The 15,411-nt window shown below is 49.4% G+C and overlaps 1 protein-coding gene across 18 annotated transcripts in view; it reads left to right on the top strand.

Annotated features, from left to right (window-relative positions):
- NEDD4L (NEDD4 like E3 ubiquitin protein ligase) overlaps nt 1-15,411 on the top strand; it is a 444,386-nt gene that overhangs the window by 259,333 nt on the left and 169,642 nt on the right. The window contains exon 1 of one of the 18 annotated variants that reach the window (XM_075328065.1): nt 15,172-15,401. The exons of the other annotated variants lie outside the window; for them this stretch is intronic. Coding sequence (XP_075184180.1) covers nt 15,336-15,401 — 66 coding nt within the window. The 5' untranslated portion in view covers nt 15,172-15,335. Of the gene's footprint in view, nt 1-15,171; nt 15,402-15,411 lie in introns of those variants that run through there. 18 annotated transcript variants of the gene reach the window in all.

Genomic DNA, 15,411 nt, shown 5'->3' with positions numbered 1-15,411 from the left:
TAGCCCAGGTTAGGGCAGGCGGATCCATTGAGGATGTGGAGGTTGGCCACCAGCTCTTGGAAGACCAACGGTCCCAGCTGTGGGCCACCCTACACCCCTTCCGGGGGTTGTTTACCAACCAGCCCGGAAGGACTGACTTGGCTGTCCATCACGTGGACACTGGGGATCATCCCCCGATCCGGCGTTCAGCATATCGGGTCTCCCTGGAGGTGCAGCAACACATGCGCCAGGAGATTGACGAGATGCTGAAGCTGGGGGTGATCCAGGCATCCAACAGCGCTTGGGCCTCGCCTGTAGTCCTCGTCCCTAAGAAGGACCGAACCACTCGGTTCTGCGTGGACTACAGGGGGCTCAATGCGGTCACGGTCGCCGATGCGTACCCAATGCCACGCATCGATGACCTGCTCGATCAGTTGGCCGGGGCTCAGTACCTGACCATCATGGATCTGAGCCGGGGATATTGGCAGATCCCCCTGACTCGCAAGGCCAGGGAACGCTCTGCCTTTATTACCCCATTTGGACTGTACGAGTCCACGGTGATGCCATTCGGGATGAGGAATGCCCCTGCCACTTTCCAGCGGATGGTCAACACCCTGCTCAAGGGACTTGAAGGGTACGCGGCCGCGTACCTGGATGACGTTGCCGTCTTCAGTCCCACCTGGGAGGACCACCTAGAGCATCTAGCACAGGTGCTCAGGCGGATCCACCGGGCAGGTTTGACCATCAAGCCGGGAAAGTGTCAGCTGGCCATGAGCGAGGTCCAGTACCTCGGTCACCGGGTAGGTGGGAGAACACTGAAGCCCGAGCCTGAGAAGGTGGAAGCCATCGCATCCTGGCCCACCCCCAGGACCAAGAAGCAGGTGATGTCCTTCTTGGGGACCGCTGGGTACTATAGGAGGTTTGTTCCATGCTATAGTAGCCTGGCAAAGCCCTTGACGGACCTCACCAAGAAGAAGCTGCCCTCTGCAGTCGATTGGACAATGGACTGCGAGACAGCCTTCCGGGCCCTAAAGGACGCCCTGTCCAGCCCGCCCGTGCTACAGGCAGCCGACTTCACGCGGCCGTTTGTAGTACAGACCGACGCCAGTGACTTCGGCCTCGGTGCGGTGCTCAGCCAGGTGGACTCTGCGAGCCAAGAGCACCCAGTCTTGTACCTGAGCAGGAAGCTGTTACCAAGGGAAGTTGCCTATTCCACGATGGAGAAGGAGTGCCTGGCCATAGTGTGGGCCCTGCAGCGTCTGCAACCCTATCTATACGGGCGCCACTTCATCGTGGAGACGGACCACAATCCCCTCAGCTGGTTGCACACCGTCTCTGGGACGAATGGGCGATTGTTGCGATGGAGCCTTGCGCTCCAGCAATACAACTTCACCATTCGCCACAAAAGGGGCCGTGACCACGGTAACGCAGACGGGCTGTCCCGACAAGGAGAGGTCGCGGACGGGCGCACGGGGGAACACCGGAGTGTGCTGCCCCCTAGCGCCCTCAAAAGGGGGGAGGTGTGAGGTAAATCCGGAGATATGACGATAAATCATGATATTCAAGTATGTCAGGAAGCCCTCTCCTGGTGTCACCCCCCCTTTCCTTCACACAACTGGTTTAGCAACAAATCCCATGGCCATGTCCTGTGATATGGAAATTAGGTGGCTTTAGGACAATGGACACAGGATGACTCCCTGCCGTCACCCTGTAGTAGGAGCTGCTAGCTAGTTAGCAAGGCTATGGAAATAGCCAGACAGAACGACTCCAGTAAAAAATGGTTCATATCTCGCAAGCCATATTTCCGATAAATATGGCAACCATAAAAATGGTGTCTCCGCATGTGGACGATGCCGGCACCCCCTTTTTATGGGAGCAGGACATTGGGAAATGCCCCAGGCGTGATATCAGCCAATGGGGAACTGGCAGACAGGTCATGAGTCCCCTCGTTCTGTAGCTAAATTCATAACTGTCACAATGAGAGCATTGGCGTCTGCCTACGACGCTCCCAGGCAAAGTTATGGCCAATATCCCCTTTGCTGGATAATTCTGATCCATGCAGGGGGAGTGGCAGTGCTTCCCTGTGAGGTCACTAAGGTAGGAGGGGACCTGGATTGCCCAGGTTGATAACCCTACTTCGGCCATTTTCCAGTGTTCTTCTGCTCGGGGGCCTGGTTGGGAAAGACCTGTGAGGGAGTTCCTGGAAACCTGGTCTACAGCGCCCCCCTGTGGCCAGACGCAACAAGGTAACTGCTGGAACTGTGTATGCCTGTTTGTAACCCATGCTTTGATTGTAACTGTACTCTGACATATGTATATTCTGTAGATTCCCTATTGTATATATTGTAGTTCTAGTGTGCTTTAGGCTGATTAAATTATATAATTAATCTTGGGCTGTTCTGTTATCTCGATCTTGAATCCCACGTCTGTGTGTTCGGCTAATAGTTACCGTAAATCGGTTGGTGGCAGCGAGTTTGTGCCAAGGATTATTGTGGGGAGGCCAGTGAGATTCGGGGAGATTTTATATATTCCGCCCGCGGAGGTCGGGGGAATATATACCCTACTCTCACCGGGGACCCTTCAATAATCGGCATAAGTAGTATAGCGGCCTCCTTGCTTATTGTCGGGCAATTCCATAATTGGCCTGACTATAAGAGGGGCGCTAGAGAGCGCGTCACGTGCTCTGTCTGTCGATCGGGAGGTATAAAGGAGGGGTGACCCCCACTTGTTACCCCCCGATTGTGACGTACTGGTAGCCAGCGCGGGGGATTTCTGAGTGACCCCCCCGGTGGTTTGTGACACTCGTATTCTGCTGCGCATGCGCAGCCACCGCTGCATTTTGGCTGCCAAATCCCCCTTCTTGGGATCAATGAGGGTCTCAGCGGTCGAAATCTCTTCAGTTTGAAATGGTATTTGCCAGGATAATGTCACCACGCCATTCAGGCCGACAAATTGCCGTGTGAACAGAGCCTTGGCGATATCTGTATTGACTCTTGAGACTCTTTGAACTCCTGATCCCATCTCTGCGCTTTCTTTACGATTTTATGATGTAACATTGTGTATTTGCATTATATGGTGGCGCTAGTCTCATGATCTTTTCCCTGCATGTTAGACCACTGACAGCCTTTAAACTGGAGCCTCTTATCAAGTTCTCCATTTAAATGGGTTTCATTTTTATTGGCACTGAAGTGGTTAAGTGCCAGTTTTGCTATTGCAGCTTTTCCAAGCACTCCCTTGCTGAGTGCTCAGTAGTCATGTTCTTCAGCTTTAAATAGTGGTGTGTCCCAGCATTCCCTGCTGAAGATACAAAGTCATTTTTGTCCTGGCCGCCTTTGAGGAAGGTTCTGCTTGTCTAGTTCCTGTGCTCAGGCTATATCTTCTTGGTTGTTTCTTTTCCAGTTTGTCTTTGTTACCCTGGTATGTTGTTAGTGCAGCGGTGGGGTCTAGTGAACCCCACCTGCCCCTCACTAGTCAGGGTTACTAAAGGGTCGTCCCAGGTTCCTGTTTGGCAACCGTTGCGGAGACTGTATAGGGACTGGTGAGGAGAGGAGGGACAACTGCAGGTGAGGTTAGGAGGTGCCCACCTGCCCCTCTCACTAGTTCCAGGCACTGTTGTTGTTTGTGTCCCCCTTTTTATGTGTTTTTTGTTGTGCATCAGACACATGTAGGTCTGAACGCATCTCGCCACGCTTGCTACACCCGACGAATGTGACAGTCACTGAGCGCTGCTGTAATCAGACGACGATCGTAGCAGGCCAAGCTGCAATGTGACTTCCACGTGAGTGTGCGATTTATATAATAAATGCATTGTGCCCTACAGACTATTATACGATGCTGTGCGTGACCGGGTGACTAACCGGGGCAGGGCACCCACAGCCCAAACTGCACCTCCCAGCAAAGTTAGACAGAAAGCTGAAGATTCCCCGTGTAGGATGTAGATGATTGCCAGACTATCAGGCAGTAATCCAGGCTACAGACCCATCAGACAGATGAATGGCAGACTATCAGGAGCCAGATTAAGAGCGTGTCACTGTATCCGCCGCTCTCCATTTCTTCCAACACTTGGCTTTCTCTTGAGGTCGGTAGCCACTGTCAACAGTTTACTGAGTCTGGATGACAAAGTGAACACAGCGGGGCGAACTACACGTCACAGAAATTCCACTCCGTGAATCCAGAGCAGTGCCCATAAACTTATAACCTGCAGAGATGACGCCTGTCAATCACTCCTGTGACTGCTGCAGCCAATCGCTGACCTTCGCGGTGGCTGCGTTTATGTTCACGTCCCCTCCTCACCCTGCATCTGTTCTGCCTGGTATCTGACATTATCATCCTGACAGTTCAATGCAGATCTGCCTGTGCCATCGTTACAGTGACCGAAAAACAAACAACAACCCCCAACAGATGGAAGGCACTGATGAGGCTTTCTGATGTGGAGGGGGGCGGTGTACATCTCTGATCAAGCTAATGGACGTGGTATTTATACATGGAATACCTCGCCATATATGCTTTTCCGGAGTCTGGAAAAGCTGGATGGTTACTGGATTCTGAATCTCTTCTGATGTCTGAAATGTGTTTTTTTTTTTTTTTTTTAATAAGAGCACAAAAAATATATAATGGCCACTATTTATAAGAATATAACTACTATAATACTGCCCCTATGCACAAGAATATAACTACTATAATACTGCCCCTATGCACAAGAATATAACTACTATAATACTGCCCCCTATGCACAAGAATATAACTACTATAATACTGTCCCCTATGTACAAGAATAAAACTACTATAATACTGCCCCTATGTACAAGAATATAACTACTATAATACTGCTCCTATGTACAAGAATATAACTACTATAATACTGCCCCTATGTACAAGAATATAACTACTATAATACTGCTCCTATGTACAAGAATATAACTACTATAATACTGCCCCTATGTACAAGAATATAACTACTATAATACTGCCCCCTATGTACAAGAATATAACTGCTGTAATACTGCTCCCTATTTACAAGAATATAACTACTATAATACTGCTCCTATGTACAAGAATATAACTACTATAATACTGCCCCATATATACAAGAATATAACTACTATAATACTTCTCCTATGTACAAGAATATAACTACTATAATACTGCCTCCTATGTACAAGAATATAACTACTATAATACTGCCCCATATATACAAGAATATAACTACTATAATACTGCCCCCTATGTACAAGAATATAACTACTATAATACTGCCCCATATATACAAGAATAGAACTACTATAATACTGCCCCCTATGTACAAGAATAGAACTACTATAATACTGCCCCATATATACAAGAATAGAACTACTATAATACTGCCCCCTATGTACAAGAATAGAACTACTATAATACTGCCCCATATATACAAGAATATAACTACTATAATACTGCCCCATATATACCAGAATATAACTACTATAATACTGCCCCCTATATACAAGAATATATGTCCTGGTAGCTTTTATATACAATAATAGATGAAGCGTCTGCCTAGAAGAGCTTTAATTGTAATATTGCGGCAGGACGGGGGTCGGCAGGTGCAGGGCAGAGGAGCAGCCTTGGTGCTACAAGGAATTACTAAGACTTGATGTTCATAACTCAGAAGTTTCCACTTCAATTTACATAGCTGATGGAACATAGCGGTGTGAGAAATGACAGACACCCGGCATAGTAGACTCCGCTGACCTTTGAGCAATGCAGGAGCAGCACTGCTGACGGTCTCAAACCAAAACAATGATTCAGTGCAGAAGGAATGCCGGTTTATCAAGTTTCAATATAAGAGCAATGAAGGAAGCCTGATTAAAGGGACCCGCTAGATATGGTACCGAGTACTGGCATCTACCCTGGAGGGGTGTTAAAGACAACGCCATGGCCCAAAGCAGACATGCTAGCCCAGCCAACTGACTAGGGAGACTTGTTTGCCCCATTTGTGGACAAGAGGACTCGGATATGAGAGGAAATGGAATTTCCTCAACTTGAAGCAACTTGTCTGAAGTTAGTCTTTCAATGAGGGCAAAATCATGACTGAAAAAGCAGAGTAGTGGGTCAGAAATTGATGTTAACATACTAACAGATGAGGCCGAGCTTGTCAGTTACACTTGAGGTGAGACAAAGAGCTTGATGGTTCCATCTCACGAGTGGGGGCACAGAGCTTGGCGGTTACACTTCATTAGTAAGGCACAGAGCTTGGCGGTTACACTTCATTAGTGAGGCACGGTGCTTGGCGGTTACACTTCATTAGTAAGGCACAGTGCTTGGCGGTTACACTTCATTAGTAAGGCACAGTGCTTGGCGGTTACACTTCATTAGTAAGGCACAGTGCTTGGTGGTTACACTTCATTAGTAAGGCACAGTGCTTGGCGGTTACACTTCATTAGTTAGGCACAGTGCTTGGCGGTTACACTTCATTAGTTAGGCACAGTGCTTGGCGGTTACACATCATTAGTTAGGCACAGTGCTTGGCGGTTACACTTCATTAGTGAGGCACAGAGCTTGGCGGTTACACTTCATTAGTAAGGCACAGACCTTGGCGGTTACACTTCATTAGTGAGGCACGGTGCTTGGCGGTTACACTTCATTAGTGAGGCACAGTGCTTGGCGGTTACACTTCATTAGTAAGGCACAGTGCTTGGCGGTTACACTTCATTAGTAAGGCACAGTGCTTGGCGGTTACACTTCATTAGTAAGGCACAGTGCTTGGCGGTTACACTTCATTAGTAAGGCACAGTGCTTGGCGGTTACACTTCATTAGTTAGGCACAGTGCTTGGCGGTTACACTTCATTAGTTAGGCACAGTGCTTGGCGGTTACACATCATTAGTTAGGCACAGTGCTTGGCGGTTACACTTCATTAGTTAGGCACAGAGCTTGGCGGTTACACTTCATTAGTTAGGCACGGTGCTTGGTGGTTACACTTCATTAGTGAGGCACGGTGCTTGGTGGTTACACTTCATTAGTGAGGCACGGTGCTTGGTGGTTACACTTCATTAGTAAGGCACAGTGCTTGGCGGTTACACTTCATTAGTTAGGCACAGTGCTTGGCGGTTACACTTCATTAGTTAGGCATGGTGCTTGGCGGTTACACTTCATTAGTGAGGCACAGTGCTTGGCGGTTACACTTCATTAGTTAGGCACGGTGCTTGGTGGTTACACTTCATTAGTGAGGCACAGAGCTTGGCGGTTACATTTCAGGAGTGAATCACAGAGGGCCAGGTGGTTTTCATGCAAAATGTGTAATGTGCAATACTATTTCTTTATGGCTAATACTTTCACTAAACTATTGCTACTTCATGGTTCTTTAAAATTGTGTTTTTGTATTTTGCTGCGATACCTACAATTGTCATCCATACAATTGGGCTGTGTTAACACATTTGCATTTTTTTTTTTGGATGGGGTTTTGTTTTTCCATTTATGAATCATGTTTTTATTCACTATTATGTGGAATTGTGTCCAAAATTTCCTGGTGCAGGAAAGAATTTAGTTTCCACTGACCTTTTATCGTCAGCACTGTATGGTCTGGCAACCATAGATATTGTATGGAATGGCTACCATAGATTGTGGTTAATTGTGGAACATGCCCTTAAAGTGCGGGCTCCTTGTGAGTTTGCATTTCAGGAAGCATTTTGGTCACATTGTGCATTTACCCCATGATGAAGGACGAGTATAGTCTGAAACTTGGTTAATATGGGGTTTGTTTTCCAGCAAAATATATATATATATATAATGTATGTAATGTATGTATGTATGTATGTGTTTGTTTTTTTATTTTAAAATGCTGCAGAAATGTGTTTTTTCCACCTGTCCGCCTGACGGTAGCGTGAACCCTGTGCAGTTGGAGTCTCTGGTCCTGTCCCCGGTTCTCCCGTTGCTACTGAATCTTCGGATTCTATAGGGTCAGCAAGGTCCTTGATGGTCCCCGTTGCTGTGCCAGTGTTAACAGGTCGGCTTGAAGCTCAATCCTGTCCTAGGATCCTGTACCCCGTCTGTGCATAGTTCCGGGAGTACTCCACCGGCAACCACCACTATACTGTACACGGTGCCATGCTATTCTGTATCCGTGCACTGCATTCAGCAAGAGCTTATAGCCACTTATCTGAGTGGGCTGGGTGTTGCCAACCGATTTGGCATTGATGACGGATTCTATGGTTGGGTCATAAATATAAGTCCATGACGACAACCCCTTTATATTGCAATCTTGAAGTGTTTTAGAGCTTGATGGTTCCACCTCTGGTTTAAGGCACTGTTTAATGGCTACACTTAAATCATCAAACTCCTTTGCCTCAGTCCTAATGTGTAGCCATCAAACTTTGCCTTAAAACAGAGGTGGAACAATCAAGCTCTATGCCCCAGTCCTACAGATCATCTTGGTTACTCTTTAGGGTAGAGGCATAGAGCTTGATTACAGGGCTTGGTGGTTACACGTTAGGGTAGAGGCATAGAGCTTGATTACAGGGCTTGGTGGTTACACGTTAGGGTAGAGGCATAGAGCTTGATTACAGGGCTTGGTGGTTACACGTTAGGGTAGAGGCATAGAGCTTGATTACAGGGCTTGGTGGTTACACGTTAGGGTAGAGGCATAGAGCTTGATTACAGGGCTTGGTGGTTACACGTTAGGGTAGAGGCATAGAGCTTGATTACAGGGCTTGGTGGTTACACTTCAGGGTAGAGGCATAGAGCTTGATTACAGGGCTTGGTGGTTACACGTTAGGGTAGAGGCATAGAGCTTGATTACAGGGCTTGGTGGTTACACGTTAGGGTAGAGGCATAGAGCTTGATTCCAGAGCTTGGTGGTTACACGTTAGGGTAGAGGCATAGAGCTTGATTCCAGAGCTTGGTGGTTACACGTTAGGGTAGAGGCATAGAGCTTGATTCCAGAGCTTGGTGGTTACACGTTAGGGTAGAGGCATAGAGCTTGATTACAGGGCTTGGTGGTTACACGTTAGGGTAGAGGCATAGAGCTTGATTACAGGGCTTGGTGGTTACACGTTAGGGTAGAGGCATAGAGCTTGATTCCAGAGCTTGGTGGTTACACGTTAGGGTAGAGGCATAGAGCTTGATTCCAGAGCTTGGTGGTTACACGTTAGGGTAGAGGCATAGAGCTTGATTCCAGAGCTTGGTGGTTACACGTTAGGGTAGAGGCATAGAGCTTGATTACAGGGCTTGGTGGTTACACGTTAGGGTAGAGGCATAGAGCTTGATTACAGGGCTTGGTGGTTACACGTTAGGGTAGAGGCATAGAGCTTGATTACAGGGCTTGGTGGTTACACGTTAGGGTAGAGGCATAGAGCTTGATTACAGGGCTTGGTGGTTACACGTTAGGGTAGAGGCATAGAGCTTGATTACAGGGCTTGGTGGTTACACTTCAGGGTAGAGGCATAGAGCTTGATTACAGGGCTTGGTGGTTACACGTTAGGGTAGAGGCATAGAGCTTGATTACAGGGCTTGGTGGTTACACGTTAGGGTAGAGGCATAGAGCTTGATTCCAGAGCTTGGTGGTTACACGTTAGGGTAGAGGCATAGAGCTTGATTCCAGAGCTTGGTGGTTACACGTTAGGGTAGAGGCATAGAGCTTGATTCCAGAGCTTGGTGGTTACACGTTAGGGTAGAGGCATAGAGCTTGATTACAGGGCTTGGTGGTTACACGTTAGGGTAGAGGCATAGAGCTTGATTACAGGGCTTGGTGGTTACACGTTAGGGTAGAGGCATAGAGCTTGATTCCAGAGCTTGGTGGTTACACGTTAGGGTAGAGGCATAGAGCTTGATTCCAGAGCTTGGTGGTTACACGTTAGGGTAGAGGCATAGAGCTTGATTCCAGAGCTTGGTGGTTACACGTTAGGGTAGAGGCATAGAGCTTGATTACAGGGCTTGGTGGTTACACGTTAGGGTAGAGGCATAGAGCTTGATTACAGGGCTTGGTGGTTACACGTTAGGGTAGAGGCATAGAGCTTGATTACAGGGCTTGGTGGTTACACTTCAGGGTAGAGGCATAGAGCTTGATTACAGGGCTTGGTGGTTACACTTCAGGGTAGAGGCATAGAGCTTGAGTATAGGGCTTGGTGGTTACACGTTAGGGTAGAGGCATAGAGCTTGATTACAGGGCTTGGTGGTTACACGTTAGGGTAGAGGCATAGAGCTTGATTACAGGGCTTGGTGGTTACACGTTAGGGTAGAGGCATAGAGCTTGATTACAGGGCTTGGTGGTTACACGTTAGGGTAGAGGCATAGAGCTTGATTACAGGGCTTGGTGGTTACACGTTAGGGTACAGGCATAGAGCTTGATTACAGGGCTTGGTGGTTACACTTGAGGTTTGCACCATAGAGCTTGGTGCTTACATGATTTCCATTGTGTTAAAGACTGAATAGTGACTATGCCATTTTAACACCTTGATTCTTTTCATTTTCTGACATTCTGATATAGATTTGCTGCTTGGGATCATTGTCCTATTGCATGACCTAGTTTGGGTCAAACCTTTGTATATGGGATAGCCCAACAATTGACTCATATTTTGGTATACAGAGGATTTCATAGTCAACTCACTTGCATGCAAGTTGCCTAAGGCCTGAAGCTGCACAGCAAACCCAAATTATGACCCCTGTATCACCGTGCCTTACAGTTGGTATGAGGTATGTGTGTTGGAATGCTGTTTGGTTGTCACTAAATGTGGCTCAAAGCATTATAGGCGAACCTGTCTCATTTGGTCTAATCTGCCCAAGAGGAATCTTGTGGTTGATCGGATGCTACTTTGCAAACTTTACCTGTACTACCATGTTGTGAGCCTTTCTATTGGCAGCACTTCCAAATAAGCCATGCTTGATCAGGTTTTTATAGTTGTTTTGTCGGGAACCTTTAGGCCTTTAGCGTATGAGCTATAGCTCTGTTTTGGTTTTTTTTTTGGTGGGGGGGGTTGTAACTTCACACCATTGCAAGGTCTAACTTTACGAGTATACTTCTCAGTAAAGTCACCCCAAGAAGTTTGGAAAGATTCAAAATCCTCCCCTCAGCACTTTTATGGCTGGTGAGTGGGGAACTGAGAGTCCTCAATTTTGGCATACTGGGATCTCTTTTGTCAGACTCCCTCGGTAAACGAATCTCTATCAGACGCCCACAGGATGGGGGCTAAATGCTTCTAGCAACATGTGCCGCCCCCACGCCTGTAGCAGCCGAGCTGCTCGGATCCGGACCCGCTGTGTGGCTCGAGGGATCCCCCGGACCCAGGGGGTCACGCGGACACGCCAAATAAAAAGGGGGACGTTGTATGGGCTTGGCCGTATTCAGTTCGTGACGCCACCCACGGTGTGTGGTGAAAGGTGGCACCACCGCTGTTGTTGTGGAACACCCCGGGGGAGATGTAATTGCAGCTGGATGTTAACCCCTCCATGGGTTAGGGATGGTTGCCCCGGGGCCCAGTGGCTCTGTGCAGGGAATAGCTATGGCAGGGGCCTGTGCGCCCAGACGTACCAGGGGATATTTGCTTACTCACAGTTGAATAAATCACACGAGTCTTTTGGTAAACCAAGGTGCTGGTGGCCGGCCGCTGTGGCCGGTTGTACTCTGGTCCCCCACCCGGGCTGGTGGTCGCAGTCTTTTCCCACTGCACTGTTTTTGCTTGTGTTGGACTTCCCAGTATGGAACACTGGAGTCTGCTCCCGGATTGTTATGCCCTGGCGGTTGCCCTATCCCTCTCTGTAGGTGGTTGTCTGCTTTTTGTGACTTTGGTTGGGACAGGACCTAAAAATCCTGCCCTCAATTGGTTAGTTAGCTAGGCCGTTGGTTCCGGAACTGGCTTCAGGGTCCAAGTACCCCCTCTGTACACGGTTTCTGGGTCGGTTCTCCGGTGTCGGTACTGGCGGGCTCCAACCCTGTCCCGGTCCACCTCGGATCGCCGGCTGCCGTCTTCCCATCGCCTGCTGACGGAGACCACCATCTGCCACCTAGCCAAGGCTCCAGGACTCAGACCCTGGCGCCTGTCAACTTGACCTTCACCTCCGCTGGAGCTATACTTAGACCCAGCCCACACTCCTCTCAACTTGAACTCTCGACTTAATCTGATCTGATCTACACTGTACTCCCTTTTTCCCCGCCCCGGGCTGTCCAGACCCCTAGGTGGGCATTTCCTGACCGCCTGGTCCCGCCCACTGGTGTGCCTCTCTTGCCCTGAGGGGGGTGGCTAGGGTTTCAGGTTGGCTGTATGTAACCCTGTGAGGGATGGTGTTATGCGGGGGCCTCTTGTGTGACTACATGGTTTTGCCAGGGCGTCGCATTCACGAAACTACCATGCTCGGATGCTCTGTACTCATAATTAGTGTTGACGAGCACTATCTTCCTTGGGTGCTCGTAACTAGTGATGAGTGAGCACTACCATGCTCGGGTGCTCAGTACTCGTAACTAGTGATGAGCGGGCACTACCATGCTCCTGTGCTTGAGTACGGAGTATAATGGAAGTCAATGGGAAACTTGAACATTTTTCAAGAAGATCTTCTGAAAAATACTCATGTTCCCCTTTCAGTTCTATTATACTCAGTAAATGAGTCAAGCCCGTTAGAGCATCAAACTGCTCATCATGAGTACAGAGCACCTGAGCATGGTAGTGCCCACTCATTACTAGTTACGAGTACTGAGCACCCGAGCATGGTAGTGCCCGCTCATCACTAGTCACGAGTACTGAGCACCCGAGCATGGTAGTGCCCGTGTGACGCCCTGGGCAAGCCAGGGCTCACAGGTCACAACATCACCACACACCCCACATTCCCTGCAAGAACACCGTAGTCAGAACACAAACCCTTGTTGCCCTCCCCCAGGGGCTGGTGATCACACCAGGGGGTGGAGCCAGGCGGTTGGTCTCCACCCACCGAGGAGTTCACAGTCCTGGAGGCGGGAAAACGTGAGACTTAGAGTTTGAGAGTTGAGTTGAGAGGAGTGAAGAGCAGTGAAGTGGCAGTAGAGCAACCAAAACTGACAGAGCGTCCGGGTGTGTGCCCCGGACGAGACAGCAAGGTTGACAGATGGCGGTGACCGTCTGCAGTGGAGGCTGATCGGAGTTGCCGAAAGGACCGTGGACGGGTGGTGGCCCGGCGGTACCGGAGCGGTACACAAAGTGAGGCCAGCACCATTGGCAGGGGCCTTTCGGATCCCGGCAAGGCTTGGAGTCGCCGTACAATTTGCCAAATCAGTCAGTGAAGGGGACCTCCTGGGTCTCTAAACAGCAAAGTCCCAATTGAAGGCAAAGGTCCAACCGTGAGAGAGGGACACCGCCACCGCCAAGGCACCAGTACCTCAGGGCCAGCGCCTGCGGGCAAAGAGGGGCTCCTCCGGCCCATATCCAAGCCGGGGAGCGGGTTACCGGTGGGAACCCATCGCTACAAACAATCGTATTTAGGTGCAGGGAAGAGACAGTCACCGCTAACTTGCAGGGAACATCAACACCGCAGCCGTCCGAGGGACCCGTCCAACCAGCCGCTTGTTTACCGTGAACTGTGTCATCATCCTTGGGCTGAATGAGTACCTCCGTGCCGTGCGGCACAGCGCTGCCCCTGCGTCCCTGCACCTCAACAGGCCCCCATAACCCGCCTGTCCACCACCCCCATCACCGGGCCCCGGGACAACCAACCCCCTACCCACGGAGGGGAGAAATAACAAAGCTGCTCCCTGTCACCGCTCCCGGGATCCCCATACAGAGCAGCGGTGGTGTCCACAATCACAAGTGGCGTCACGGACATTAATCAAATCCCCCACCAACAACCAGCCCCCTTTCACTCACGGGCGAGGAGCGCCGCTCGAGTCCCCGGGATCCTGCCCATCGCTCGAGCCACCGAGCAGCAGTAGCCGCAGAGCAGCGGCAGCCAGACCCGAGCAGTGGGAGAGCGCAGTGTCCCCTCCTCCGCCCGCGACACCCGCTCATCACTAGTTACGAGTACTGAGCACCCGAGCATGGTAGTGCCCGCTCATCACTAGTTACGAGTACCGAGCACCTGAGCATGGTAGTGCCCGCTCATCACTAGTTACCAGTACAGAGCACCCGAGCATGGTAGTGCCCGCTCATCACTAGTTACCAGTACTGAGCACCTGAGCATGGTAGTGCCTGCTCATCACTAGTTACCAGTACAGAGCACCCGAGCATGGTAGTGCCCGCTCATCACTAGTCACGAGTACTGAACACCCGAGCATGGTAGTGCCCGCTCACCACTAGTTACGAGTACAGAGCTTCAGAGCATGGTAGTGCCCGCTCATCACTAGTTACGAGTACAGAGCACCCGAGCATGGTAGTGCCCACTCATCACTAATCAAAATCTATAAGGTTCTGATTTTTACTTTTTTTTTTTTCTTCTTTTCTTTCAAAACTCCATTTAGTTGTATTGTACCATGAATCGCTGCAAATTTAGGGTGCAGAATCCTCACTGACACCCCATAACTTGCGAGCATGGCTTTAGCGCATATTAACACGTAGCAGATAATTTCTATAGCATCACAGTTGATGTTTTGCCATATTTCATAGACAAATTTCCATACAGACCTGTCACATCTGCAACTTGTCAATTCTTCCAGGTGATTTTTCAGTGCCGGATTTCGCCTTTTGCAATGCACAGGATACAGTCTGGCCCTCCTGTACAGGATCTGTTCCACACTTTCTCCCTTCACATGTGGATTTTCACTGCAAATATGTACATTTCTGTATCTAAATCCTCAGTGAATGAGCCACCTTGGATGGGTCCTCTTTGCAAATTTTTCAATGGGGAGTTGAAGCTTCATATCCCCCCTCCCCCTCAGTGCACCTTGGTTTATAGTTAAACGTTTTGATTGGTCTTAATGAACATTTCTCAGTTTGCCCGCCATTAATGTAGCTGCAGAGCTCGCCGCCGCTCGTGCTTCTATTAAAGAAATAAATGGCATGCTTAATGAATGGGAGCTGTGAGCGAAAACCAACAATGACGGATATGTAGGTGGTTCCTATTTTTTTTTTTGTGTAAGATCCGGTTGTCATGGCATTGCACAGCTATGGCTTTTTTTTTTTCTGCTTTTTCCCGACAAGCTGGAACTATTTCGGGATACTTGTTCCCTCGCCGTCGTAACTTTAACATCGCGCGTGCCTAATCCGTGCAGGCCCAGAGACAGGCGAGCGCGGAGCAGGCGTTCACTAGTGCACACGCTGTCCTGACGGCCGCCGCTCGCTCCCTGCATCTGCGATCTGCTTTGTTATCTGGATTGGGAGGGATCCACTATGCAGCCCTCTTCTTCTGCGTCTGTGTGCACCGGCTAGACGAGGGTTAAACCCCCAGGAAATCCCTTCCACGTTTGTAGAGGAGGTAAATGAAATCATGTACAGGGCTAGACCTGACTCATTCAGCGTTCATGTCGGGGACTGTCAAGGTCGCAGCGCTCAGGTGAGTCTCG

The sequence above is a fragment of the Anomaloglossus baeobatrachus genome, chromosome 1, assembly GCF_048569485.1.
Source record: "Anomaloglossus baeobatrachus isolate aAnoBae1 chromosome 1, aAnoBae1.hap1, whole genome shotgun sequence".
Lineage (NCBI taxonomy): Eukaryota > Metazoa > Chordata > Amphibia > Anura > Aromobatidae > Anomaloglossus > Anomaloglossus baeobatrachus.
Note: the sequence above shows the minus strand (reverse complement) of the source record. Positions and strands in the feature narration are given on the sequence as shown.